This window comes from Spermophilus citellus (assembly GCF_964194105.1).
Source record: "Spermophilus citellus genome assembly, chromosome: 8".
Classification (NCBI taxonomy): Eukaryota; Metazoa; Chordata; class Mammalia; order Rodentia; family Sciuridae; genus Spermophilus; species Spermophilus citellus.
In genome coordinates, this window is record NC_138189.1 from 153,372,094 (window position 1) to 153,397,270 (window position 25,177).

Below are 25,177 nucleotides of genomic sequence, written 5' to 3' on the forward strand. Positions count from 1 at the left end.
GTGCTCATTAGAGTTCCCGGAAGAGCAACAGGAGACAGGGGCGCATCTACCACGGTGTGCTGGAGCCTCCCTCCTTGATGAAGGACATCAAGGTACAAATATCAGCACGTCTGTTTGTGCTGGCGTCACGAGTCACCTCCTCAGGGGCGGCACACTGACTGTTCTCAGAGTGAGGAACCATGTAGGAAGGACAACACCTGCTGGACCCTCCTCACCCAGTGAACGCAGGACATGCCGCCGGGCGGGCGAGCGCTTTGCTCCTGGCAGAAGCAGCAGAAGACGAGGTTGGTTTCCATGCAGAGCAGTGTCCCACCGCGAAGCCCATAGCACCCTGGGAGACGCAAAGAAGCAAGATGGGGGACGGGTCAGAAGCCTTCCCAAGTGAGGAGGAGATGGGGAAGGACAGCAGATCCCTGCCTGGACAGTGCACCCTCTTCAGCAGGCTAGTTCTAGGGAAAAACGCAGGAGGGAGATGAGAAATAAAACTCTCTGTGCTCAAGGACACCTTGGTGCCCAGAGGTACACTTTGTCCAGTTTGAGGGCTGCTACCTTAGACTCAGCTCCTGTAGGCTGCCTTAGCAGGTGTGTCCAAAATGTTTGAAACAGCAATATTCATACAGGAGAGAGGAGGAAGCCATGAGGGATGGGAGGGAGGGAGGAAGGAAGGGAGGAAGGGAGGGCCAGATTCTATAAATAAGAACACAGAGGGGCTGGGGATACAGCTCAGTGGGTAGCGTGCTTGCCTCACATGCACAAGGCCCTGGTTCCATCCCCAGCACCACAAAAACAAACAAACAAAAAACCCATAGAAAATAAAAGTATATTCAAATGACTAAACATTGTATAGCAGTGAAGACAAATGTCCTCTGTTATATGAAACCCACAAATGGATCTTGGAGGCATGATCCTGAGAGAGAAAAGCAAGAAGGCGCGACACCGTTTCTATAAAGCTCACAACTTAGTGAAGCTCGATGCATGGTTTAAGGAGACTTACTGTGCTGTTAAGCCCTTCTCAAACTGCAAGGAAATGAAAAGGGGACAGTGGCTCCCTTGGGGTTAGGGGAGAAAGCTGGGGTCCAGAGGGGGCAGGACACTCCACGGTTCTTGGCAGTGCTGGGAGCAGCTAACCCGAGTGACAGGCATTTCCTCGTGCCAACTTGATCCCTCACGGGAGGCCCAGATTAGACATTATTTGGGGGCATATCTGTGAAGGTGTCTCTGGCTGAAATTAACATTTTAATTGGTGAATTGGTAAAATAAATTGTCCTCCCCAACGTGGGTGGGCCTCTAATCCATTGGCCTGAATGGAGTCAAAGCTCAGAGGCTCCGCTGGCACGCTTCCTGCCTGCAGGCTGGAGCTGGGACTTTACCTCCTGTCTTTTAAACTGGGGTTGGCAGAACAGCAGCCCTCATTCTCAGGCCTGTGCCCTTGGACTGAGCTATATACATATATCCACTTTTTATATAAAATATTATTTAAAAGACAAAAATCCAGGCTTGGGTTGTCGCTCAGTGGTAGAACACTTGCCTGGAATGCGACAGGCACTGGGTTGATCCTCAGCACCACATAAAAACAAATAAAATAAAGATATGTGTCCATCTACAAATAAAAAATATTTTTAAAAAAGACAAAAATCCCTGGCCTTAATCTTTGCAAGTATTGGCTATACAGAAGCACATATAAAGCTCAAATGAGATGATAAATGTGAAACCATTTCAAATGCTATAAGGATTGTTATTTTTTAATATGTGCATATTTTTCTTAATAGAGCCGTAAGCACCTGGAGAAAAGAGACTGGTTGTGTTGCCTGGGATATATATTGAATCATGTCCTTCCTGGAACTGAAATGTTAAAGATGAAAGGGAAAAGAAAGATAACTTGGCCTGTATCCAGGGGGCAACAGAAATTCATTAAGTGCTTGCAAGAGAGTGATAACATCTGGTTTGGATGTAAAAGATGAGCTGGCAGCCCACCAGAGCGCCTGCCCCCGCTGAGGAGCAGAGAGAGGCCTGCGGGACACAGGACAATTAAGAAACTATGGCAACCATGTGGCCTGGAGGTGACATCGTCTGAACTGGGAGGAGACAGCGGGTGGGGGCTGGAGCCCAGAGGCTGTGCCATGGGTGGGGGCTGGAGAGTGGCCTGCTTCCTCATCCGGGCAGCTCGGGGGCAGTGAGGGCAAAGGAGGGAGAAGGGCTACATATGAGGGAGCCGCCCACCAGGTGTCTAACAGGTGCCTGGGAAGCACCTTGGCTCTCAGGTGAGAGAGGAGGTGCTGGGCCGGGAGGCCTCTACTCCTGAGGGCCAAGCAGCAGAGACCCCTCCCTTCAACACTCCCGTCTGTGCCTGGCAGGGAGGACCCTGGCAGAGGCCATAGAACTTCCTTTTCTTACCCTCAGAAGTTCAGAGCCCAAGGAATTCTTCAGCCTTTTAAATCTTCAGGTGAAATACAGCATCCAGAACACTCAGCTGGGGGCCTGGGATGCAGCTCAGGGAAGAGACTGGCTGGGCCCTGGCTGGAAGAACATTCAGTTGGCCCAAGGTGGAAGGGAGAGAGCCACAGCCACTTCACTTCTTGAAAATCCTGAACTGACTTCAAAAACCGCTGAGTGTTCACCGAGTTCAGTACCCTGGGGAGGAGGGAGGAATCTCGTTGACTGAGTTTCTAGCCTCAGTATCCCAATATTCTTTTATGTGAATGATGGTTACTCAGTTAAACAAGGAATCTGTGTTTGACTGGGTTTACAATTATGTAAGAGTGGGTGGGATGTTCTAAAGTCACCCTTCACTAAAGACTTTTAATTCCACAGAGATAATTTCCAACATTATGGGAAACCATAATCTGAAATTTTTTTACAAAATATGTTATTTGAATAAAGCAGTCATTGGTTAGGATATACTGAGTTTTATTTCAAGTAGATTCGTTTTAGTTTTTAATAAAACTACTGAAGAGTTCTATTTCAATAAAGGGGTGTGTTTTCTCTGAACAACCACAGTTGTTTTGTCCCAGAGAACATGACAGATAAACTTCCAAATTTGTTTAATCGGTGAGAAGATATACTTGCTCTTTAGCCATCTGTAGAAATCTGATTTCAAACATATGATGAAGTTTATTGGAAGGAAGAAGGAAGGAGGGTGGGAGGGAGGGAGGAGAGAGCAGAGGAAGCGAGTGCTTAATGACAAGAAGGAAAATGGAAGTTCTACCACAGCGCTGGGCACTGGTAGACCTGCTTCACGGTGCCGTGCCAAGCCCGCTCCACACTCCCCCTTGAAGCCACTCTGTGTGTGCCACGTGTGAAGTTTATCCAGTGCTGCTCACATTCCCTCTCACTGCAGTCAGAAAGGCAGTTATCAATCTGGGGAAATCCGGAAACCTTCGTAGTTAACAGGACTGTGAGATTCAAGGATTATTGTGCTACCCACCCCATAGAGAGCTTGCAAACCATCAGTTTCTGTTATTTCGGGTAAAAATGCTATGTTTCTTCTTGGTGCTGAGCACTGTGCTGCTTTACAGTGGTGCTGACCTTACTGGCTGACCCACTGCCCGGCTTTCCCACGGGAAGCATCAACAAGCGTGGCTTAACCCTGAGGCGGGAGGGAGACCACCCGAGTTGGGGTCCTTTTTGGACACTTGGGTGTCCTCCCTTCACCTCTTTATCAGTCAGCTCCACCCACCATCATGAGTGCTGTGCTCTGCTGCTCGTAGGCTACACCAGGCTCTCAGGAGAGGCCCACCGAGTGACTGCTACCTAACAGTATTATTAGTTTTGTTGTTATTGTTATTCTCTTCTGTAGTTGAGAAAAACACGCCAAGGGCCCAGGGGACAAGGGCTGACTTCCCTCCTCCGCCATCCTTTAGCGGGTGTCAGGAATTAGGGGAAGAAGGAGAACTAAAGTGTCTGGATTAAAGCCTCCAACAGGGGTCAGGATTGAAACCACAAGAGTTTACGTAAAGCTCCTGCCGTTGCCAAAGCGGCTGAGCCTCAAGGAGCCAGGAGGTTCCAGAAAGGGTGCTTGCTAAATGCCACCAGGACTGAACCCAAGAGTGGGATCACTCACCAAGGAGGAGGAGGACCTCAGTGACACACAGTGGCACAGCAGGAAGGAGAGGAGCCGCCAGTCAACTCACCCTGCACAGCTATCAGCCCCCTGCTCCCGGCTTGTCTTCTCAACTTCACGGATTTTTAACACTTTATGTTTTATATTTTACATCCACTTCTTCCAAAAATATGCCTGGAAGTTCCTTGAAGACAGGAATAGCTGTCTTTTCAAAGTGTCTTTCTCCGCTGCCTGTGCTAGACTTGTGTTCAGTAAGTACTTGATGGCTTGGACAGTGAGCTCAACAAAAGCTCATTTTAATTTGAGTGATTACGTTTAAAAAGGGATTCTACTTACAGAGGTAACAGGTGGTCACTGCAGAAACTCAAAATCTGAGGGAAAATGTGCAAGTTGTCAGAAACCGAAAGCGTCCTCCTGCTCCTGCTCCCAGGACAGTGGAGGGCCTGCAGCTTTCTGCTCTGCTAGCTCCGGGGGAAATGCCACAGCCCACAGTCCTCACTTAGTGGACGTCGCGGACTTTCCCACATCAATGAATGTTCTTCTAAGACGTGATGTTTTGCTGGTTCCGTGTTCCGTTGCATGGAAACACCATGAATCTCCTGGACACCCAGATCATATGGATCCTTTTTTTATTGTTATTAGTTATCCTACTGTGAATGTTCATATCATAGCAAATACACACAGCAATCGATAAGCAATCAAATAATTGATTGATCTCTAGTAAAGAATGTGCAATTAATGAGACTTAAAGAATAGAATTGAATAGGATTGTACAATCAGGTATTGCATATTTTACATTTCGTGTGGAAAAAATTAGTAATCTCTTGAGCTCTTCAGTATGGTTAAGAAATAAGATCTTGAGGTTTTACAGGGAGAATGTTTGCTTTGAAAAACTAATTTCTTAAAATATAAAAAGATTATAAAAAATCAAAGCCTTCAGTCACTCAACAGTGGAACAAACAAAAAAAAAATTTACACAATTTACTATATCACTTTGAGTGATTAGAAGATGTGGGAAGAGTTTCTGCTAACTCAGGAGAGTTTGAAGGCCAGTGCATTCTGGAAAATCTGCATAAAAGCTCAGTACTGAGATATATGATCATTGGCCAATTCATCTCAGCTGTGACACATACAGAAGTCCCTGTGGCTTTTCAAAAATCTCTGAAAGCCTGGGCGATGGTTGTACGCTTAGTTATAAAACATGGGACCCAGGCTGTCTGTCACATTCCAGCACCAAATTTTGAGTGATTTTTATCTCCCACACAGATGATAAAAAATCTCAGAAATGCCTCAGACTCTCCCATTTAAAGGAATCCATCCAGGACTAACTGTTTCTACTCCTTTTCTGTGTCTGGCTTCTTGGTAGCTCGTTGAAAGAACAATCAAGGCTCATTGTGAGAGAAAATGCCCCTTTATTGAGGGATAGCTCTGTATATTTATAGAGCTGGGGGTGGTTTGACAGTTATGACAGTTCAGTTGAACGGTTTGACAGTTGGCATGGGTGCTTTCTGATTGGTGGGTAAGGATCATGTGATCCAGCAGGGCTAGTCTGATTGGTGGGTAAGGATCATGTGATCCAGCAGGGCTAGTCTGATTGGTGGGTAAGGATCATGTGAGCCAGCAGGACTCACCATTGGATGGCTCTTCTCCAGGGATGGGGAGGTTAGTCTTTGGAGCTGGGGGGACTCCCAACACCTGTGACATTTTCTTTCTTTATCCAAAAATGTAAACAGGAGGCAGTGTGTCAGACTGTGGGTGAACAAAGGTTGCGGAAGGATTGTGACTAAGGTCATCTCATGCACAACCTGGTCCTTGCTCCCCATGTAGCTTTTCATCTAAATTGTGGCCCAACAAAGGCACATGTACAATGAAAGAAAGCAACAATAAAAAGAGGAGCAAAAGTGACTCAGGCCATGGGATGGGGAGACTCACAAAGAACAGAAGACTTCCTCTCTGAGGAAGTCCCAGCTCTCTCAGGACCACAACCGCAGCCCAGTCAATGCATCCAGATGTTGCTTTGCCAGGACACACAGACTCTCAAGGCTCAGAGATGCTGTTTAGATGGATGCACTCAAGGAACACCCAGGTCCCTGTCCTCAGCATCGCTCAGCCCTGCTGCCCTTCACCAGCTTGCTTGGTACCTATGGAGGAAAACCATGTTCTGATAGAAGTTCAGTTCTTCAAGGAAGTATTATAGAATGAGGTGGGTATGCTGCTCAGCAGAAGCAAAAGCAAATTGCAGAGCAATTAGTGTAGCATGGCTCCACACTTATGTTTAAAAGCAGCATAAAACCCTATTCTTGGCTAACATCTCTAACAAACAGTTCTAAAGAATGTACTAGGTACTAGGCACGCCCATGATTCATGGGTAATTCATTTAACCACAGGCACTAATGCCACTACCAGCTCAGGAATAAGGAAGCTGAGACCCAGAAAGGACACGTAATTTCCTCCCAAACCAAAAAATGTTAAGGAGTTGGACTCAAATTCTGACTAAGTAGCCTGGTTCCAGCATCTGTGCTCTTGAACACATTAAACTGACTATTAAATATACACATATGTCCCTGAAACCTATGCTCCAAACTCTTTGACTAGAGTTATTTTTGAGGAAGTGGGCAGGGTGGGGGCAGAAGGTGAAAGGATTATTAGTGTTATGGTTTGGATGTGAGGTGCCCCCCAATGCTCATGTGTGAGATATGCAAGGTTCATGAGAGTCTTAATCCGTCAGCAAATCATCACCTGATGGATTAACTGGGTGGTGGCTGAAGGCAGGCAGGGCGTGGCTGGAGGAGGTGGGCACTGGGGGTGAGCCTTTGGGGTTTATATTTTGTATCTGGCTAGTGGAGTCTCTCCCTGCTCTCTGATCATCCTGTGAGCTGCTTCCCTCCACCACACTCTTGTACCCTCATGTTCTGCCTCATCTGGAGCCCCGAGGAGTGGAGCCGGCCTTTTATGTCCTGAGACCTCTGAAACTCTGAGCCCTGAAATAAACTTTTCCTCCTCTCCAGTTGTTCTGGCTGGGTCCTTTAGTCGCAGCAGCGAGAAGGCTGACTGAAGCCATGAGCTCTTCCTTTGGCTTGTTTAACTTCTAATCACTGGGATAGATCCACTGATGTAGCTTTCGGTTTTTGTTTCACCTGGATTTGGTTTTTCTCTGTTAAAAAAAAAAAAAGAAAAAAGAAATTGCGGTGTGGTTCTAAATGGCACCGGGTTTGTGCCCACGGTACAGTGGTGGCGTCGTTTAAAAGGCTCACTGGTGGTGATGAACTTGCCTCCAGGGGACACTGCCGGGAGAAGATTTTTGAGAAGGATGAAGATTTGGCAGGCAGACGTTTAGGGTGGGCACATAATTGGTGCTCCATAACAGTTTTGCATGAATGGTTCTGGGCAGAGGGATTGCATAAACAAAGTCTGAAAGGAAAGGTAGCAGCAGATGAGGCCCGAGACATAGGCAAGGCCAGACCACCCAAGATCTGATGGGTGAAGTCAAGGGTATCATCTAGAGGTGACCTGGGGTTCTTAAAGGGGGGATCACCCTGCCCTCTGTCTGGACCTGTTTCAGATTCCCAGGGCATCATCCCACAGGTGTGTATCCACACTACTCAGTAAGGAACAGTAGGAAAAGTAGCTGCTGCTGCTAATGATGGTGGTGGTGATTTGAGATCAAGTCTGTGGCCTCCATCAGTTCTGTCTCAAGTGCTACACCAGACATACATCGTCTGTGTTTTAGTCAGCTTTTGTGTTGTTGTGACCGAAAGGTCTAACGAGAACAACTTAGAGAAGAAAAGTGTATGTGGCTCCTGCTTTCAGATGTGCAGCCCAGGGTGGGAGGAGTCCATAGCTCTAGGTCTGAGGTGAGGCCACACAGCAGGCAGAGGGACAGGAGAGAAGCAGGTCAGGCAGGGCCCCTAGGAAGCAAGAGGGCTCTGCTCACCAGAGACAGAACACGTACCCCAAAGGCACGCCCAGCTGACCCTATCTTCCTTCAGTCACCACCCAGCTGATCCATACTAGTGATCAATCCACTGATCAGGAAGCTTGTAACCCCAGCAGTTCACCTCTGAACCTTCCTGCATTGTCTCATGCATAAGCTTTTGGGGGACACCACATACCTAAACGGTAGCAGCCTGTATTTAAGATCCTCTCATTCACGGTCCCATCACTGTCTTGGGACCATGAATTTTTTTCTTGCTTTCGATGCAATTTTAAGGCTTGTAGCACATGTATGTAAACCAGGCTCTGGGAACAGATCTGATGCCACAGATAGAATCTTCTTACACACTCTCCCTGAAGCCATTCTAACTAGCCTGTTCAAGTTTTCCTTCTCCCAGTTCTAACGTCTAGATCCTCAGTGCACTCTTGCTGCTTGTGGTGAGCTCTCATCCTTCCTCCTAAGTCAATTTTTTCTGGAGATTGGGCTCCTGCTGAGTTTTCTCCAGAAGTGTCTTTGTTGATTTTAAAAAAAAATTTTTAGTTGTAGTTAGATACCTTTTATTTATTTATTTATGTATTGTGGTGCTGAGGTTGGAACCCAGTGCCTTGCACATGCTAGGCGAGTGCTCTACTGCTGAGCTACAACTCCAGCCCCCTTTGTTGATATTTTAATGCATTTGGCAACAGCCCACATAATATTTCTAGCCAAGGATGAGCTGTTTATTTTTAAATAAGGTATTATTGGAGGCATAGGCCCTTGAATGCATTTTTGGTAAAAGTCCACCTGTGATTCGCTAAGCTGGCTGCACATGGAAATTGGAGGCGTTCGTGGTTTGGGAGCCTGCCATCCCCTCCATGGTGTGTGTGAAGCCACTCTTTCCTCTGGGACTTCAGAATTATAAGCGGCTGCTGAGCAGCTGAGTGGGCAAGAAGTCTTCATAAAACAAAGGAACACCCTAAAGAATGAGTCCTTTCTGTTGTTCTGTGGCCAAGGCTGATACGGAACTGCTATGAGAGAAACTTCTATGTGCAAGAGCTGCTGGCTTCATGCAGAATCCAAGTCTTTTATGATCATTCCTGGCTCTGCAGAAAGCATCACCTTCCCAAGATGCCAACAAAGCCCACTAGACACGGCTCCTTTTCCAGGATAAATCACCTCTAGCCAAGATTCAAAGCTTTCCAATTTCCAGTTAGGCCAGTCCGTTGTTTTGTAGTCAAAGCTAAAGCTATTGCATGCAAAATTACATAACCTGTCTTCTTTTTGGTTTACAATGACATAGATCCTTATTAAGGGGCCTCTATCCCATCTTCAATGGGCGTTCTAACTAGGTGATGTCCAAGGCCTGAATTCACACAGCAGGTTTTCAATAGGGCTCAATTAATTATGGACCGAATTTGCTTCTCACCTCTGTGAGTGGACTTTCCCAGTCCTTTAGACCCAGGTGCTGTTGGACAGCCGGGCTCTCCAGGAGTCCTTACAGGCTCATTTCAAGTCCCTTCAAGGGCTGATACCATCACCCAGAGAGGCAGAAGCCTTCTCCAGGGCAGGAACCGCACAGGTTGGACTCTGTTGAGGTGTAAGCCACATGAGGAAAACCTCTCCCAAGAAAGGATCTAATGCAATAAAAGATCCCTGGAGGCAAGTGCGTGATGTTTTCAAAACTGTTTACAGAATGACAGTATCAATGTGCATATATGAAAATTTAACAGGGACAGTGCAGAGGACCCAAGCACTGCAAGGCGACCAGATTTCATGTCTCTTTAAATTATGTTGCAGTCCTGCACAGCTCATGATTTTGTGGACACTGTAACCCTTTCCTTTATCCCTGAAATTCTTAAAGACATTACAATTGTAATGTCACATCAAAAATAAATTGGGTTGCACATTTCTAAGTTGTTTTGTGACTATCTTGTCACTTTGACTTTTAATCAAAATATGCATTAAGAAGAGTCCATGAGCATCCCAAATATTTCAATACATTTTAAAGGTAACTTATTCCAAGTAAATACAGAGAGAAGAAGAGACATTTTTTAGCTTTTTTGTTCTATTTTCTTTGTGCTTTGAATAAATGCTTTTGTCCAAAGTTGAGTTACAGGTGCAGGGAGTCACATTTGAAGATTGCCACAGGAAGATCAGTGTTAAAATGAGACCCTGCCCCTTCCCTGTATTCATAACTAGCTAGACCGGCTCCAGCACCAGGCAGCTCCCATCTGTGGGCAGGGAGTAGATGCCTGTGCTTTCAAGCAAAGTGAAGGGAGATGAAGTGGTCATCTCTGACCTGGTGATGGAGACCAACAACTCTAGCCTAGCGCCAATGTGGAACATTCTAACCTTGGAGCAAAGTACATTCGGAACAGAATAAATTCGACACAAATGGGCGGGTGAGCAGAAGAATGGAGAATCACACCTAATATTTTTAGTGTCTTTCTTTTTTTTTGGGGGGGTGGTCTCATTAAGTTGCCCAGACTGGGCTTGAACCGCAATCCTCCTGCCTTGGTCTCCCCCGTGGTTAGGATTACAGGCAGCACCACCACGTCGAGCTGAAGCTCTAACCAGCGTTTTTAACATGCCCTAAGACTCAGCCTGGGTAGGATCAATAGCCTGACGTCAGCCAAGGTGGCAGCACCAGGCCTGGAAGGCTGACCCGCTTCTGGACAGGTGGCTCATTGGACCATCTCTGCAGTTTCCCATCTGCAAGTCATGGGAGGCTTTTTCTCCCTCAAGGAAGGACAAATATAACTTTGAGGAATATGCCTTTAAATAGTTTTTAGAAGAAGGTCAGCCTGGGTCATAGGGATTAGGATGAAGGAGAGTTGTTCTGAACTTTGCCAAAAATAAAGGCTGGGCAGATTTGAGTTCTGCAAGTTCACACACAACACACTGGAGAGGTGGGCGCCTAGGCTGTGCCCTGTGCGTCCCACTCCCCCACAGCCAGGGGCCTGGAGCGAAGGGCTGGGGTCCCACTCTAAAAATTGCACTAAGAAGCAGGAAGCTCTGGTGGAGTCCAGGCCTTGCTGTGGGAGAGCAAAGACTGGTCTGGTGGACATTTCACATTTAAACAAACGTATCAACAAGTGTGCAGAGCAGGATGTGGGCATCAGAAAATTGATGAATACCGCACCAAGCTCCGTGAGAAAGTTATTACCACCCCTTGAAGAACCAAGTTTGCTCTTGGAGACTTCTGTCCTGTGGAGAGCTGTTAATTTTTTCATCTGTAAATTTAATAATTATCAAGAATGATGAAGGGCTGGGATTTACCCTTCTGTTTGCTAAGGATGTGGCCAGTCGCAGGCTCAAGGCACAAAACTCCTGGGCCAGAGATCAAGGACGTGTGTTCTCATTTCAGGGGCAGTAGCCAGAGTCACAGCACTGTGCCTCTTCCTTGAGTCCCAGTTCCCACGGAGGGACAGGAAGAGGGCCAGATGATACCCCACACACAGTGGGTTGCATTAGCAGAGAAGAATCCCAAGCTTAGGTAACCAGCAAGCAGGCCTGGCGGGTGCCCTGGAGAGCCTTCTCTGTTAGGTTGGACAGTGAGCTCATTAGCTCTTTGCTTCAGAGAAGGCCACCCTCTCCTGCTCCCAAGGGTCTCCCTACACACATCCTTCAAAGTGTGCTCCAGGACAGAGGCAGCCATCGCCTGTGCTTGCAGAGGGCCCAGAAATGGGGGGGTGCTGCTCGGAGAATTGTCTTCTAACAATGATAAACTCATCTCTGCTCGATGTTGAGCCCCTAGCTCTGCCCCTTAGTCCGCGTGCCACTCCCTCCTTGGATAGGGAGGCTTTCTAGACAATGCTATCAGTAGATGCTGAAGGGGCGGGATTAGGGCGGATTCCTAGGGGTCAGGATTGAAGCTTGCATGCAGGGAGAAGCACAGTGAGAATCCTGCAGGGGAGAGTCACCCAGGCCCGGCTTGCTGCTCGGCAGCTCCCTCTCCCACCCCAAAGCTCCTTCTTTTCACTTCATTTAAACACACAGCTAGTCAGTGTATTAAAGGGAGATTTATTGCAATTTTTGAAAAATGTAAGTCCCTCAGAGCATGAAGGATTCCCAGCTTTCACAACGCGTGTGGATTTGTGTAAGATGGTTTTCCTGCAACAGACGGCAGTCATGACTGACAGGACAGAAAGGCAGACGTGGGAGAGTGCCTGGGGAACTCTCAACTAAGGTGTGCCCAGGAGCCCACCACCAGGAGGTGGGGGGGGGGCAGGACTGCAAGACGGGAGGCAGGAATGCTTAAGGGTCCGTGGGGCTGCTGTGTGCACAGGGGAAGGACGCGTTCTCCTTCCTCGCTTCTGGAGTGCTTCATTTCTCAAAAGTCTGCTCTTGCACTGGCCTCTGCCATTATCTCTTGTCACCTTCATTGAGCACTCGCCATATACAGCTTGATGAGTACACTGCCGTGACAAGGTCATACAAGACTTTTGGGAATTGCCTGGGACCTCCTTGGCCTGTGAACTGCAAAGTGCACAGCCAGTGGGGAAGGCCGAAGCGAGGGAGCGAGAGCTTGGCAGTGCTGTTGAGAGTGGCATCTAGAGGCCCCAGGGTGGAGCCCTGCTGCAGGACCCAGACTGCAGGCTTCTGTGGTCGTTCCCGGGTTCACAGTATCCAACTGAAGGCAATTACAAGTTACATGGTGCCTACTGTATAGAAAGCATAGTTTCAGGTGCTGTTAACACAGAACCTTATAGCAGCCAGAGGAAATAGCTACTATGGCTCTATCCTCTTGCAAAAGAGGCTCAGAGGGGTTAAGTAGCTTCTTCATGGTCGCAGAACCTCTGAGCAGCAGAGAACTGATTCAATTCCAGGCCCTGGCTTACCGTCTGAGTTCTTAGATACTGTCACTGAAACAGGTTAAAGCTAACTGCCCTGGAAGTAGAACCATCATTTATAGCTTATTTCTATGATAAAGTAAATTTAGAGTTCCAAACTTCTGACTCATGAGGAAATTTTCAAAACACAAGTTTCAAGTTTGGAAGCTGTCTGGAACCTCCTTGGCCTGTAAGAACTGTAAGGATGAGGGATTGACAGTTTATAGGACAATGTGAATTGTGTGTAAAGGCACTGGGATGTTAACATAACTTTAAGGCCCTGTTTTGGGGGATTCAACTGTTCTCATAATATGTAGCATTTCCTATTCTATTAGTTGCACTGCTAACATGATTAGCGATGTCAAGTTACTTTAAAAAAGCAAAGAAAAATCCATTTATAAGAGAACTTCTATTCCAAGGGAGGATAAAATGTGTTGGGAACATCCTACCTGTTCCCAAGCTCTTGCTCCCCTGAGGATGTGCTCTGGAGAACCTTCAGGCTGACGTTCAAGGATTAACTGTGCGCTGCGGGGTCTCCTTGTGTGTCACAGAAGGCCCTGGGGCAAGGGAGGAAGAAGACAGAGGGGCTAAAGGAAAGAACGGGAGCCTCCACATTGTGCAAATCAGATTTTAAGGAAGGTACAGGATTTTCTTTGAATTTGAGGACTTTTGAAGACCATCTCTGCTGCTGGGTTTTTAAAAATCACTAATTTTATTTGGATTTCTCATAAAAGTTATGCTTTGCTTATGCCTCAGTGGCTGCCTCTAGTTGAAAATAACCTGCATAAACAGCTGTATCTTTTGAATACTGAATACTGATTATTGTGTTCCCCCAAAGAAGGAACAGATCTTGAATATATTACAGGCCAGCACTCTTTTCATGAGTACAGACGGCTACAGGCCTCTCGCAAAAGGAGAAAACAAAACAGAAAAGTCCTGTCATTTCTCTAACAGCCTACTTTCTTGTAGATTCCCTCTCCTTCATAGAGTGTGCTCCAGGACCACACTTAAGATAAAGAAGAACCAGACCCCGGGGCTGGAGCTGTGGCTCATGGCAGAGCATTAGCCTGGCATGCACAGGCCCTGGGTTCGTCCCCAGCACTACCAAAAGGAAAAGAAAAAAAGACAGACTCTGAAGGAGACCACTGCCTTGCTCAGGAGAGGCAAGCAGTGTTATGGGCTGGATCTTGTCAACACAAGACACACTGAAGTCCTTGTCCCCAGTGCCTCAGAATGTGACAGACAGCAGTTGCAGGCAGTGGTAACAAAAGTTAAATGGGTAATTGGTTGATCCTAATCCAACATGAGGGGTGTCCCCATAAGAGGAGGAGACAGGCACAGGCACAGAGGGGAAGCTCCCAGATTGAGGGAAAATAAATTTCAGTTTGGGCTGGGGATGTGGCTCAAGTGGTAGCGCGCTCGCCTGGCATGCGTGCAGCCCGGGTTCGATCCTCAGCACCACATACCAACAAAGATGTTGTGTCCGCCGAGAACTGAAGGATAAATATTAGAAATTCTCTCTCCCTCTCTCCCCTCTCACTCTCTCTTAAAAAATAAATAAATAAATTTCAGTTAGTTAAGCCTCAGAGTCTCTTGATAGCCCCGGGACACCAATATGGCAGGTGTGAGAGTAAGCTCTGGAGACGCCAGCAGCCCACAGAGCTATCCAGAGCCTCTCCAAGGCCATGGGCTTGTCATGCAATTAGAAAGAACCTGCAGATTTTTTAGAAAGAACCTGCAGATTTCTTCAACAACTTTTATTGATTTCCTGGACACCAAGCACTCAGCTAAATAGCAAGAGCAAAAAATGAGCCCCAAGTAGCTCAAAAGAAGTAAGAACCAAATCACCAGCAAGGAATTCACACTTCAGGGAAAGACAGGCATAAGAACTAACTTCTGTCTGCTGTGACCAAGGCTAACATGGGGTGTACGGAGAGGCAGGGGACTTCCCTGGGATGGAGGACGGCTGTCAGACTGGAAGCCACTTCTAAGCTAGGTTTTAAGGGAAAAGAGCAGTGGGCCAGGTAGAAGGAGAAAGAGACATTCTGGTGTGGGAATGTCACAGACCACGGCAGGAAAAGCCACAGTTGTCAGGTGATGAATGAGACGTCCAGACATTCTGGTGTGGGAATGCGCCTGTGGGAAGGTGGGAGCAGACATGCAGAACTCGGGTCAGCCCACAGGGGGCGGGTATGCCAGATTTGGATTTTCACCTGAAAGCAGTGGGAAGTCTCCAGAGATTTTCATAGAGGCAAGTCATGATCAGACCTGCTGTGAGCAGAATCTCCTGTATGGGGAGAGGCAAGTGGCAGGAGCTAGAGGCAGAGAGGACCACAGGGCACTCGGGTGTTGGGCAGTCTGCCTATAATTCAGAGGTGGGAGGAGGGGGTCTGGTGACCCTGTGAGGGGGCCTGTCCACCAAAGAGTGCTGGACAGTGTTCACTTGCTCCTGTTCTCCCTGAATCAGTTGTCTTAGGAAGTATGGTTGCTTCTTTAAACATAAACACTTGATGTCAATTTAACAAAAATGCCTGGTATTTTGTTTACTTTTTAAGAATTAGACTCAAGGTAGCTACATTGCCTCGCTGGTGCTTTGCTTAAACTGGGAAGATCTGCTCCTCCAAGAAGCACACCCCAACTGGAGGCAGTCAAAAATGAGCAGATCCTGGGCTGGGCTTGTGGCTCAGTGTAGAGCACTTGCCTAGCATGTGGGTTTGATTCTCAGCACCGCATGTAAATAAATAAATAAAGTAAAGGTCCCTCGACAACTAATAAAAATACTTTTTTAAAAAAATGAGCAGATCTTATTTCGTCTCATCACAGCACCTCTGGTATTTTTTGTGATTCTTCCAAGTTGGGCCTGTGGAAAGCTGCCTATTTGAGGCAATAGAAAATTCTGGACAGTACACTGTCCAGGCCTGGTCTGTTGTCTCACTGCTGGCCTACCTTTAGGGTTGGGGAGGGGAGCGTCCACTTTCCTATTTGTAAAAGGAGCAGACCCGACCCAGGTGTGTAGCTTAGGGGTAGAGCGCATGCATGCGGTGTTCTATTGCCAGCACCGCTGAGTAAATACGGGGAAAATGAAATAAAAGGAGAGCACCAGAGGCTCTCTCTGATTCCTGTTGACCAAAATTCTGTAACTCTTTCCTCCCAGAACAATGAGCACTCTTGAATTTTGCAGGATTTTTTTTTCAAATTTTAAAATGATTTAAAAATTTTCGTGATAAATATCTCTGGGAAAGTACTTAGTCTTGTTGGATGAACGAAATTGTTACATGTACAAAAGCATCACGCACATTAGAAATAGTGCCAAGCTGCAGCACAGAGGCTCTCGGGAAGCTCTGCAGGTTCAACCTGCAGAAGGCAGGACGAGCGTGGAATGCTTCTGAAATCTGGGCTGGAACTCCAAATGTGCCTGCGGGGAAGCCGAGGAGCTGGCGTGCTCCTCTCCACCTCCCGAGCCAACTTGCTCTGGGGGTGCACAGGAGCTCTGGTGGGGAGAGGAAGTTCTCCCGAGACTTGGCTCCCCACCTGCTGGTCTGTCTGGTTCCTCTCCGGCGCTGTCTGAGGACCTGATCTTCCCCTCCTCCCCTCCCCTCCCTCCTCTCCCTGAGTAGCGCTGCTGTCCTAGCAAGTGATGCTGTCGGAGGCCGGGGACAGGCGCGCAGGCGGCACCGCCGCGGCCGCGGGGCCGCAGCTCCTCTCCCGGCACCGGCGCGCGCTCCGCCCGGGCTTTCTTCTCGCGGCCACGGCGCGGCGGCTCCCGCGCTTGGATGGTGGGCGGCGGCGCGGCTCCGGCTCCCGCCTCTAGCCGCCAGGTCGCGGGCAGCGCCGCGCTCTCCCGCCGCCTTCCTGCCCCGGGCCGCGCGGGCTGCGGGAGCCGCTGCTGGCCGGGAGCGGCGCCGCCCGGAGGGCGCGCGGCGGAGGAGGCCCGCGGCCGGCGCGATGTCCACCAAGGTCAGGAAGTGCAAGGAGCAGGCGAGGGTGACCTTCCCCGCGCCGGAGGAGGAGGAGGAGGGCGAGGACGAGGCAGCCGAGCCGCAGCGCCGCCGCCGGGGCTGGAGGGGCGTCAACGGGGGGCTGGAGCCGCGCAGCCACCGCGCGCCGCCCCGCTCCCGGGGGCCCGACCTGTGAGTACCGGCCCGCCGCGCCCCGCGCACGGGAGGGCGGCGCCACGACGTGCGCGGCGGGGCGGGTGGATCCGGGCGACGGTGCCCCCGCCGACCCGGCCCGGCGCTCCCGCTCCGTCCCGCTCCGCCGAGGGACTGGGGTGCGGGGCGCCGAAGGAAGGCGCGGAACGGCCCCGCAGACGGACACTGAGGGCAGACACGCGTCCAGCCAGCAAAGCCCGGCCCGCGCGACTCCCCTAGGACTGGGACCCTCGGAAGCAGACCCCGGGGTCCCCAGGCTTACCTGGGGAGGCCGAGGAAGGGCACGATGCGCACCGACCCTGGCCGCCCCAGCTCCCCCGCGGCGTCCCCGCGGGAGCCACCCTGGGAATTCGGGTCCCCTCCACCTCCCGCCGTCGGGGGGGGCGGCTCAAGTGGGGAGCTGGGAGGGGCGGTGCGGAACGGGGTGCTGGGTGCCCGCGGTCCCTGACTGCGTTCCTAGTGGGGTCCAGCTAGAACCAACGCCGCCGCGTGTGCCCGCGGAGGGAGGGGGCGTGCGGCCGCCCAGCTGCTTGGTGCCAACTTGGGCTGCGGTTCCCACGAGCTCAGGGTCCCCGACTGGTTTTCCTTTTCTTTTCTCTTTTTCCTCCCCACCCCCGCACTCTCCTCCCCGGCTTTTTCCTTTTAACGAAGGAGCGGTCGGCGCTCGAATTTGAGAAAGAGCAACTTTTCTGAATCTCCAGCCATTAGTCTGCGGCGAGGTGCATAAAGACAAAAGGGGCGGTCGGATTTCGGGGTGAGATGCCCGTGCTTCTTTTCCCACTATCTGGGCTCTGCTGAAGGGCTCCTTGTCTTTTTTAGGAAGCGGCACAGACTTAGGTAGAGCCTGGGGTCAGAGGAGGCGGCGGCCACCGACAGGCAGAGCCCTGGAGCTGGTTCCTGGGTGGGGACCGAGGCTCTGCAGTGCCCCCTGCCGCCCCCAGCTGTCCCTGCCGGGCAGAGACCTTGGGCCTCTGGGACTCACCCACTTGCTTGGCTGGACGGAGCTGGTACCCAGCTGGATCTGCCTGTAGGGACAAAGAAATCGGTGGCCGGGAGTAGACGCCATGGTGAGGGTTCTGACTTGAAATGAGCGGGCGTTGCTGATGCGGATTAGAGTGGAGTGGAAATGGCCCAGGAAATGCAAGGACAGGCCTGAATCCTGGGGACTAAGAGCCACAGCTGGCTTCCGTGCTCCCCTGAGGGGTTCAGACATTGTCCAGTTTTCTCTTGGCCAAATTATTTTGATAAACTTGCTCAGTTTCTTGATTCTTTAAAAATTCTTTTTTTCACCATAAATCCAGACAAATTGGGACACCTGAATACTCCTATCAGGGAAAGTAGGGCGGAGTAGATTGCTGCACCCGCTTTTGAAGTTTGAGGTCAATTGCACAAAGCCCTGGATCAAGGCTAGTTGGGGGCTGGCCATCTGAGGGCTAGTAGAACCCCCGAAACTGTTCACTGACTTTCCATAACCAGCAAGCCAGTGCCATGGTACCTGTTTCCCACAGGTCAAGGAGACTCGCTTAATGAACGTTTCTTCCTTTTTATTTGAAGCCTGCCACGTGGTGAATCAGAGACCAGCTCATAGCATATCTGCAGCAGCTCCACTCCTTTTGTTCTATGAGTAGAACAAGGCCATGCTAATAAATGCTGTTTATGTGTCGTTGTTTAGAAATCAGCAGACAGCCCTAGCTGGGCCAGAGAGAGTGCGCCTAGCAAAGCCCCACGGTTATTTTCAGCAGGCAGAGGAGCACAGCTGGGTTCAGAGTCCAGCAGGATCGGAGGATAGTGAGCCTCGGCCACTGTTGTCAGGAGAGTTCCTCAGGGAAATCCTGTGGCCTGTTTCATTCTGGTGTTCCACTAGGGAAATTAACAGACTTAGGGACCAGAGTGTCATCTGCTGTGTCACTAGCCAGCTTTTTGTTGTTGTTGTTGTCTTCTTTGATAGAACCATTTATCAGCCGTCAGTTCCAGCCAAGGCTTCCTTCATCCCAGCTGTGTTCAAACCAGGACCAGGGATTGCTGTCAGAGATTACTTCCGTCTAGAAGTTGTTGGGTTGTTAAGTGTCTGATGAACTCCAAGTAGGCGTTTGAAGACCGTCCTCTTGGGATTCAATTCAAAGACATTTCTTGCGTGTGTCCCTGTGCAAAGTGCAGGCTGCGGAGGCAGCGCAGGGGACAGGGCCAGCTCTCCTCCACTGGGGGTCCAGAGTGTCCTGAGAGAGGTGGGCAGAGACAGAGCGTGAGCAATCATGCTGTAAGTAGCACAACAGAAATGCTGGGCTAAACATTTTGAATTGGGACGTTAATGTCGGGGGGCTTATGTGCCAGGAGGTGACAATGGGGAGCCATTGATGGGTAGAAGTGGCCGGTGGCAGACCCGGAAGGAACACACTGAGGCTGAGAGGGGTCTGTTATAGTGCAGTGTCGTTGGCGGGGAGGATAGACATGCGTGTCTCTGAGGTTTACACTCTGCTCCCCATGAAGGGTGCGGCGAAGAGAAGGGGGTCCTGGAGGATCTGATGACGATTTGACCTAGATAACCAAGACTGTTGATGTCACTGTTGCAAAGAAAGAGAAATGAGAGGGACCTGATTTTTCAGATAGTAGTAATGGAAGTGTCAAGCACGAAGGTGGAAATGCAGGTTTAGAGCTTGGAGCATCTGGGAGTGTGTGGAGGGGTGGGGTGGCTGGAGTCGAGAGATTTCCCAGAGAGGAGCATGAGGAGAGCAGCGCAGAGCCCAGCGAGTGTGTGTGTGTGTGTGTGTGTGTGTGTGTAACTTTCTTTTAGAGGCAGGGACAGAGTTAACAAGCAAAGGACAGAGAAAAAGAGAAGGAGCAGGTACTCTTAGCATGGGGCTGCCTAGAGGAGAGCCCCAGGAGAGGAAGCGGGACCCCACGTTCGTGGGAAGAGCCACCCTCGGGTGCTTCAGCACAGGTGCACAAAGCCACTGGAGTTCTCAGCAGTGTTAGCTCCAACAGGGGAGACTTCTAGGAAACAGAATTCTGCCTCATTTTTCTTCAGAGGAAGTACTGCCCCAAGTTAGCCATGATAATGAAAGCAGGGATCTGTGTTCATGTCATACTCTGCTGCCGTGTGCCCTCAAGTCTCAGCTCCTCACAGGGCTCGCCCTGGCCATCGTCCGCAGATGCAGAATTGGAACCAAGAAGTCATTTTCTGAGTTCCTTGGCAAATCAGCAATGGCTTCTGCGGCTCCACTCTGTGTGAACAGGGAGCCAAGGGGAGCACGCAGCGCCCTGTAACCTGGGACCGGTGGGCTTTGTTGCTGGCCCTGGCCCTGTGGAAGGCTCCAGGCTGGCTGGCTGTGGCTGTGGGTTTGGGAACCGTGATGTGTGGGTGGGTTAGGCATCAGATTGGAAGCCAGGCCTCCTTCCCCCCCTGGACTAGGAGTTCAGTCTCCGAGGGACTGCCAAGTCTCCAGGGACTGGAATCCACGCTGGGGGCCTGCAGTTGGATGGGTGTGGTGGTAAGGAGAAGGCCGCTCTCTCCCAGGTGAAGGTCTGATTTTCGAGAGCAGCACAGCATGGCTTTAGACTTGAGGTCTTTGATAATCTGCAAGCTCTCATTACATGACCAGTTTTGTATCCTAGAGTAGCACGTTCACTAAGTAAACTGTGGAGAAGTCGTTTTGTTGGTTTGTTTTATTTTGTATGCTATCAAAGTAATACATGGACATATTGTAGACGATCGTTTGGGCTGAAAGGCCTGTAAGAGCACCAGCACCCGCGGCTCCCGGGTCCTTCCCTCTCCTGGACGTCCACTCCATGTCCAACTCCTCCCTGTGCTGTTTAGACGTCGTCTGTAACCTCAGGAGACAGTTTTTGCTCGTGTATTCCTCTTATCCTCTCAACATAGTTTGCCATAATCTTTCTGGTTAATATCTGATTTGAGGTCTTCATTATTACAACCCTGTAACCATTGATCACTGCTAAGTAATACTCTAGAACTACCTTTCTTTCATAATTCCCTGTTTTTCTTGGAGTAGGGTCTGCCACATCTTGTCTCGGCTTCTGCAGCTTCGTTTCCTGGAACCATCTCTTCTACAGCTCTCTGACTTACTCTGTGTACGTTTGAATTTGTTCTCCTTCAGGAAGCTTTTAGAATTGTCTCTCATCAGGGTTATTCTGAAGGTGTGCTTTGAGATGGGTCTTTTTTCATTACCTAAACTGGGTCCTGGCTAAATCCTTTTGCCAATGTCTTGGCTGGGCACAGAATCACGAGCCACCACACAGCTTTGTAGATTCAAACAACAATCTTTATTCCTGAACTCACACCGGCCTCTACACACGTTCTCTGGGGAAATCCAAGTTCTGCCGCCGCCCAATTCACCTACTCCACGAGGCTTTTTTCCAAAATCCCATTTGAATCTCACGAGAACTCAACAGGAGCTCAGGCAGCAGGAACACCCTAATCCCGGCAGCAATAATCTTCAACCTCCAACTTCCCTAAAACCCCTATTGTCTTAAACCGGGAACGCCCTAAACCCAAGGACCGGGATACTTCCTCAAACCTGATCAGCTCTAAACCCGGATCCGCCCTGGTCCTTGAGCAAGGTCACCTTACATGCAATGTCAACAGTGAAATTCTAAGGCAAGTCCATATAACATGGGGTACGCTGGCAAGGAAATTTCAATACGCCATTCCTACTTGGCAATGGCCCTCAGCATCCTTTCAATTCGGAGATTTTTGTTCTGATTTGATTATGGTTTTCATATATTATTTCTTATATTATTTTCTGACCACTACTTTTATTCTTCTCTCTAGAATACTTATTATCTGGATGTTGTATTTCCTAAACATCCCCTGATTTTTGTATCTCCTCTCTCCTGCTTTCCAATACTTATCTTTTGTGTTCTTTTGTGTTCTGAGATATTTCCCTGAATTTCTTTCACTTTAGCGCGCGCGCACACACACACACACACACACACGCAGAGTCAGTGCGGGGGAACTGAAACTAGGGCCTAATGTGAGCTGAGCCCCGCCGTTGGAAGTTTGATCTCTGCGCCTCTCTTAGGCTACAAGGATCCCCCTTTTTTTTTTTTTTGGTAGCATTCTTTCTTGTGTCACAGATGCAGTATTTTTTAAATCCTGTTTCTTAGTGGAGGAGGGATTAGGAAATAATAAAGCCAGCGGTTGGTGTCTGGTCATGGGCAGGGCTCCAGCTGCTCTTGGCGCTGCCCACCCTAGGCTGGCCTCTCTCTGTGTCTGCAGACATCGGTGTCCTCTCTCCCCACAGGATGCGGGAAGATGTCCCGTGACCACACCAGTGGTGACCCAGGGCAGAGGGAAGGTTCTTCCTGCTCCTCTGGAATTGTTGGCCTTGCATTTCTGCACTGAGGAGGTGGTCGCCTGCTCCCTATCCCAGGGCTCTGTGGGAGCCTCCGTCCCGCCGCGGATGCATCCTGTTCTCCTCTCCATCTTCAGGTTGGGCTCATCTTGCTTCCTGGCTTCGTGCTGCTGTTCCTTGCTCTCTTGTCTTCAAGGGGGTTCTGGAGAAGGCAAGGGATGTGAAAGGCCTTTATCCTATCATCCTGAAGCCAGCCATCTCTACAGTTGTGTTTTCTTCATTCAAGCCCTAACGATGGCAGTATTTTTGACAGAACTCAGATGCCAGATGGAGGGATATTCTCACAATGAGCTTATCAGGCCAATGGAGTAGACGTCGGTCTAATGACCACAAGAAGGCTGCCTGCAGTCCCCACTTGCAGTCATCTCAGCACTATCCCTCTCCATTTATCTAGTACACAACATTTTGAAGAATAATAGAGTGTTTGAGTTGGAAAGAGTTCATCGAGTTCAAGTCCGGTGCCTTATTTCACAAATTCATCAACTGGAGCTGATGGTGACATGGGATTCACAGCAGCCCCAGGCCCTATGGGACCTCCAGATCCCAGGCTGTTCTGTGCATACTGTAGTCTCCACTGGGTTAAGCATTTCTTCCTCAAAACATTGTTAATGCAATTACTCCTAGGAGAAACAACACAGGAAACTATTAATTAGTATTAATTCATTTATGAGATTCAGTTGAGTCATGGTTGCACTTGGCTGCTGACGGCTGAGCAGCTGGCAGAGCTTGTAAGAGGAGTCCTGGAGGGGAGAGGAGCAAAGGCTGTCTCAGGGCCACGCCTCCCTGCACTTCCCACGCTCCCTTTTCCTGGCCTTACCCAAGCCAAGGGAGCCCCGTCCACGCCTGGCCCATCCTCTGTGGGCTGAGCTACAATTTTAGGAATTTTCTCATTTCTGTGCTAGGATTGCAAACCTCTCTGAAGGTGTTCTTCACATGAAGCCGTTCCTGCCTAAAATACCCACCAGCCCATGGGCTGGGTTTACTTCGGGCAGTAAGACCACAGGGAATGCCGAGGGAGGGAGAGCATGTCCCCTGAGCCCCTGGCCCTGTGGGAAGGAACGCTGGCATTGGATCAGAGTGGCTTCTGCAGCAGCATGCTCAAGTAGCCATGAGTGTCCCGAGCAGCCCCAGAGGGGAGCCCTGGTGGCCAGCAGTCGGGCTTCTCCACCACATCCACACTGCCCGCCGCCGATGGCAGCCTTGCTCTGGACGGGAGCCCGGTTAGTGGCCCTGCAGGGAGAAGGCACGGAGGGCTGAGTTGCCGACTTCCAGTCGTGGCTGTAGGAGGATAGTCAGGATGGTCACAGGATTCTGTCTTAACTCAGCATCTGGGTTGGGGACACTGTCTACAGTTATCCAGTCAGAAAACTCTCGTTATAAAAACTTCTACTTTCAAATAGTAGGTGATGATATTGTTAGTCCTGGACCTCTGTAAAACATGAGCCTTAGCTGTCCGCCCGTGTGTGACCTGTTAAGGAAAGAGCTTGACCTGAGGGTACTCTGCATCATCTCTGAATGCATTTTGTCCAATAAGGTCGATGCCTGTGGATTCTGCTGAGACGCAGGCTGGAGAGACACGAGGCGGGAGCGAGGGTCGAGAGCCCCAGACTTCGACTTCACACGATGACAGTGACAGAAAACCAGGTCCCTCTAAAAGCTGTAAAGGCTAAAATACAGACATCTTCAATAGTAACTAGTATGTTTAAATGGCCAATAATATCTCTCTTCAGTGAGCAGCTTTCTGTTTGATTGAATTCATTTTGTCTCTGTTCTTATTTAACTATTGACTGAGTTTACATAACTCTTAATTTGTCTCTCATCATACTGAAATAATGAATATTTTAGTGAGCATTGTGAAATTCATTTTAGAATATAGGCTTAATTAGTTATCAGTTTTCAGTGGTTATTAATTTTAAGATTTAGCCCACATTTGCCCCCTAGGTTATCCTGACAAAAGTCAACTTTACATAAGATCAAAATCAAGAGATAGAGAAGTCATCAAATACCTCCATGATATAATTAGGAATTGAGTCTGATTAGCAGAAATGTGTACTTGGACATTTGATTGAAAGAAGATTGGTTATTTATGTTATTGGCTTTTATCAATGTGTCTGTGAATTTGTTTTTATAGAAGAATGCCCCGATTTCACCCCTCCCCATGTGACTGAGGAGAAGGCCCTGCTCCTCGGCACCCAGCCTGGGGGCTACCTGCAGGTGCCAGCCCTCTGAGAGACATCCCTCTGACCCTTGCTCAGGCCAGACGTGCAGACCCTGCGGAACCATGAGGGACAGCGTGAAAGGAAACGCAAAGCAGTGCGTGGTGGGTGATGGGGTGAGAGCGCAGTGCAGACCCGGAGGCGCGAATGCCCACGTCCATGTCAGGAGGCACTGCTTCATGCTTCCTGGGCACACGCTGAGGCAGCGTCCCCTGGAGCCAGGCAGGCTGGGCCAGGGGCCGCGATGCCCCCGGGACTGAGAACAGGGACACGCCTTCCCTGTCTGGTTCCTTGCTGAGGAGTCTGCAAGGCCTCCGTGCCTCCTGGAAGGACGCAGGGCAGGTGGAGGAGATGGGGGCCGAGGTCCCTCGTCCCTGTGGCGACCCAGCTGTCTCCCTGCGCTCGGGACTGCCAGGACCCTGCATTTCGTTTTCCGTGGCATGGAACTGTGGAAACCAAGGCCCTGCTTTCCTCTTTCTTAAGTGGATGCTTCTTTTGCAGCCTGGTGTGCTGTGGTGGGGTGCGGCCCTGGGCCTCTGACTGCCAGCTGTGCTGTGGGACACCGCCCCCCACCTTCCACACTGCCCCCCACTGCTGACGTCCAGGTGCCCCATCCTCTCCAACCTGCCAGCTGTG

At 49.7% G+C, this 25,177-nt stretch overlaps 2 protein-coding genes across 4 annotated transcripts in view; one reads left to right on the plus strand and one right to left on the minus strand.

The window, feature by feature from the left end:
* BLTP1 (bridge-like lipid transfer protein family member 1) overlaps window positions 1-17,394 on the minus strand; it is a 360,418-nt gene extending 343,024 nt beyond the window's left edge. The window contains exon 1 of the mRNA XM_081303434.1: window positions 17,384-17,394. The gene's annotated coding sequence lies outside the window, so the exon portion shown is untranslated. The remainder of the gene's footprint in view (window positions 1-17,383) is intronic.
* TRPC3 (transient receptor potential cation channel subfamily C member 3) overlaps window positions 16,239-25,177 on the plus strand; it is a 62,273-nt gene continuing 53,334 nt past the window's right edge. For all 3 annotated transcript variants that reach the window (XM_081303439.1, XM_081303440.1, XM_081303441.1), the window contains exon 1: window positions 16,239-16,935. In XM_081303439.1, coding sequence (XP_081159565.1) covers window positions 16,751-16,935 — 185 coding nt within the window. In that variant the 5' untranslated portion in view covers window positions 16,239-16,750. The remainder of the gene's footprint in view (window positions 16,936-25,177) is intronic.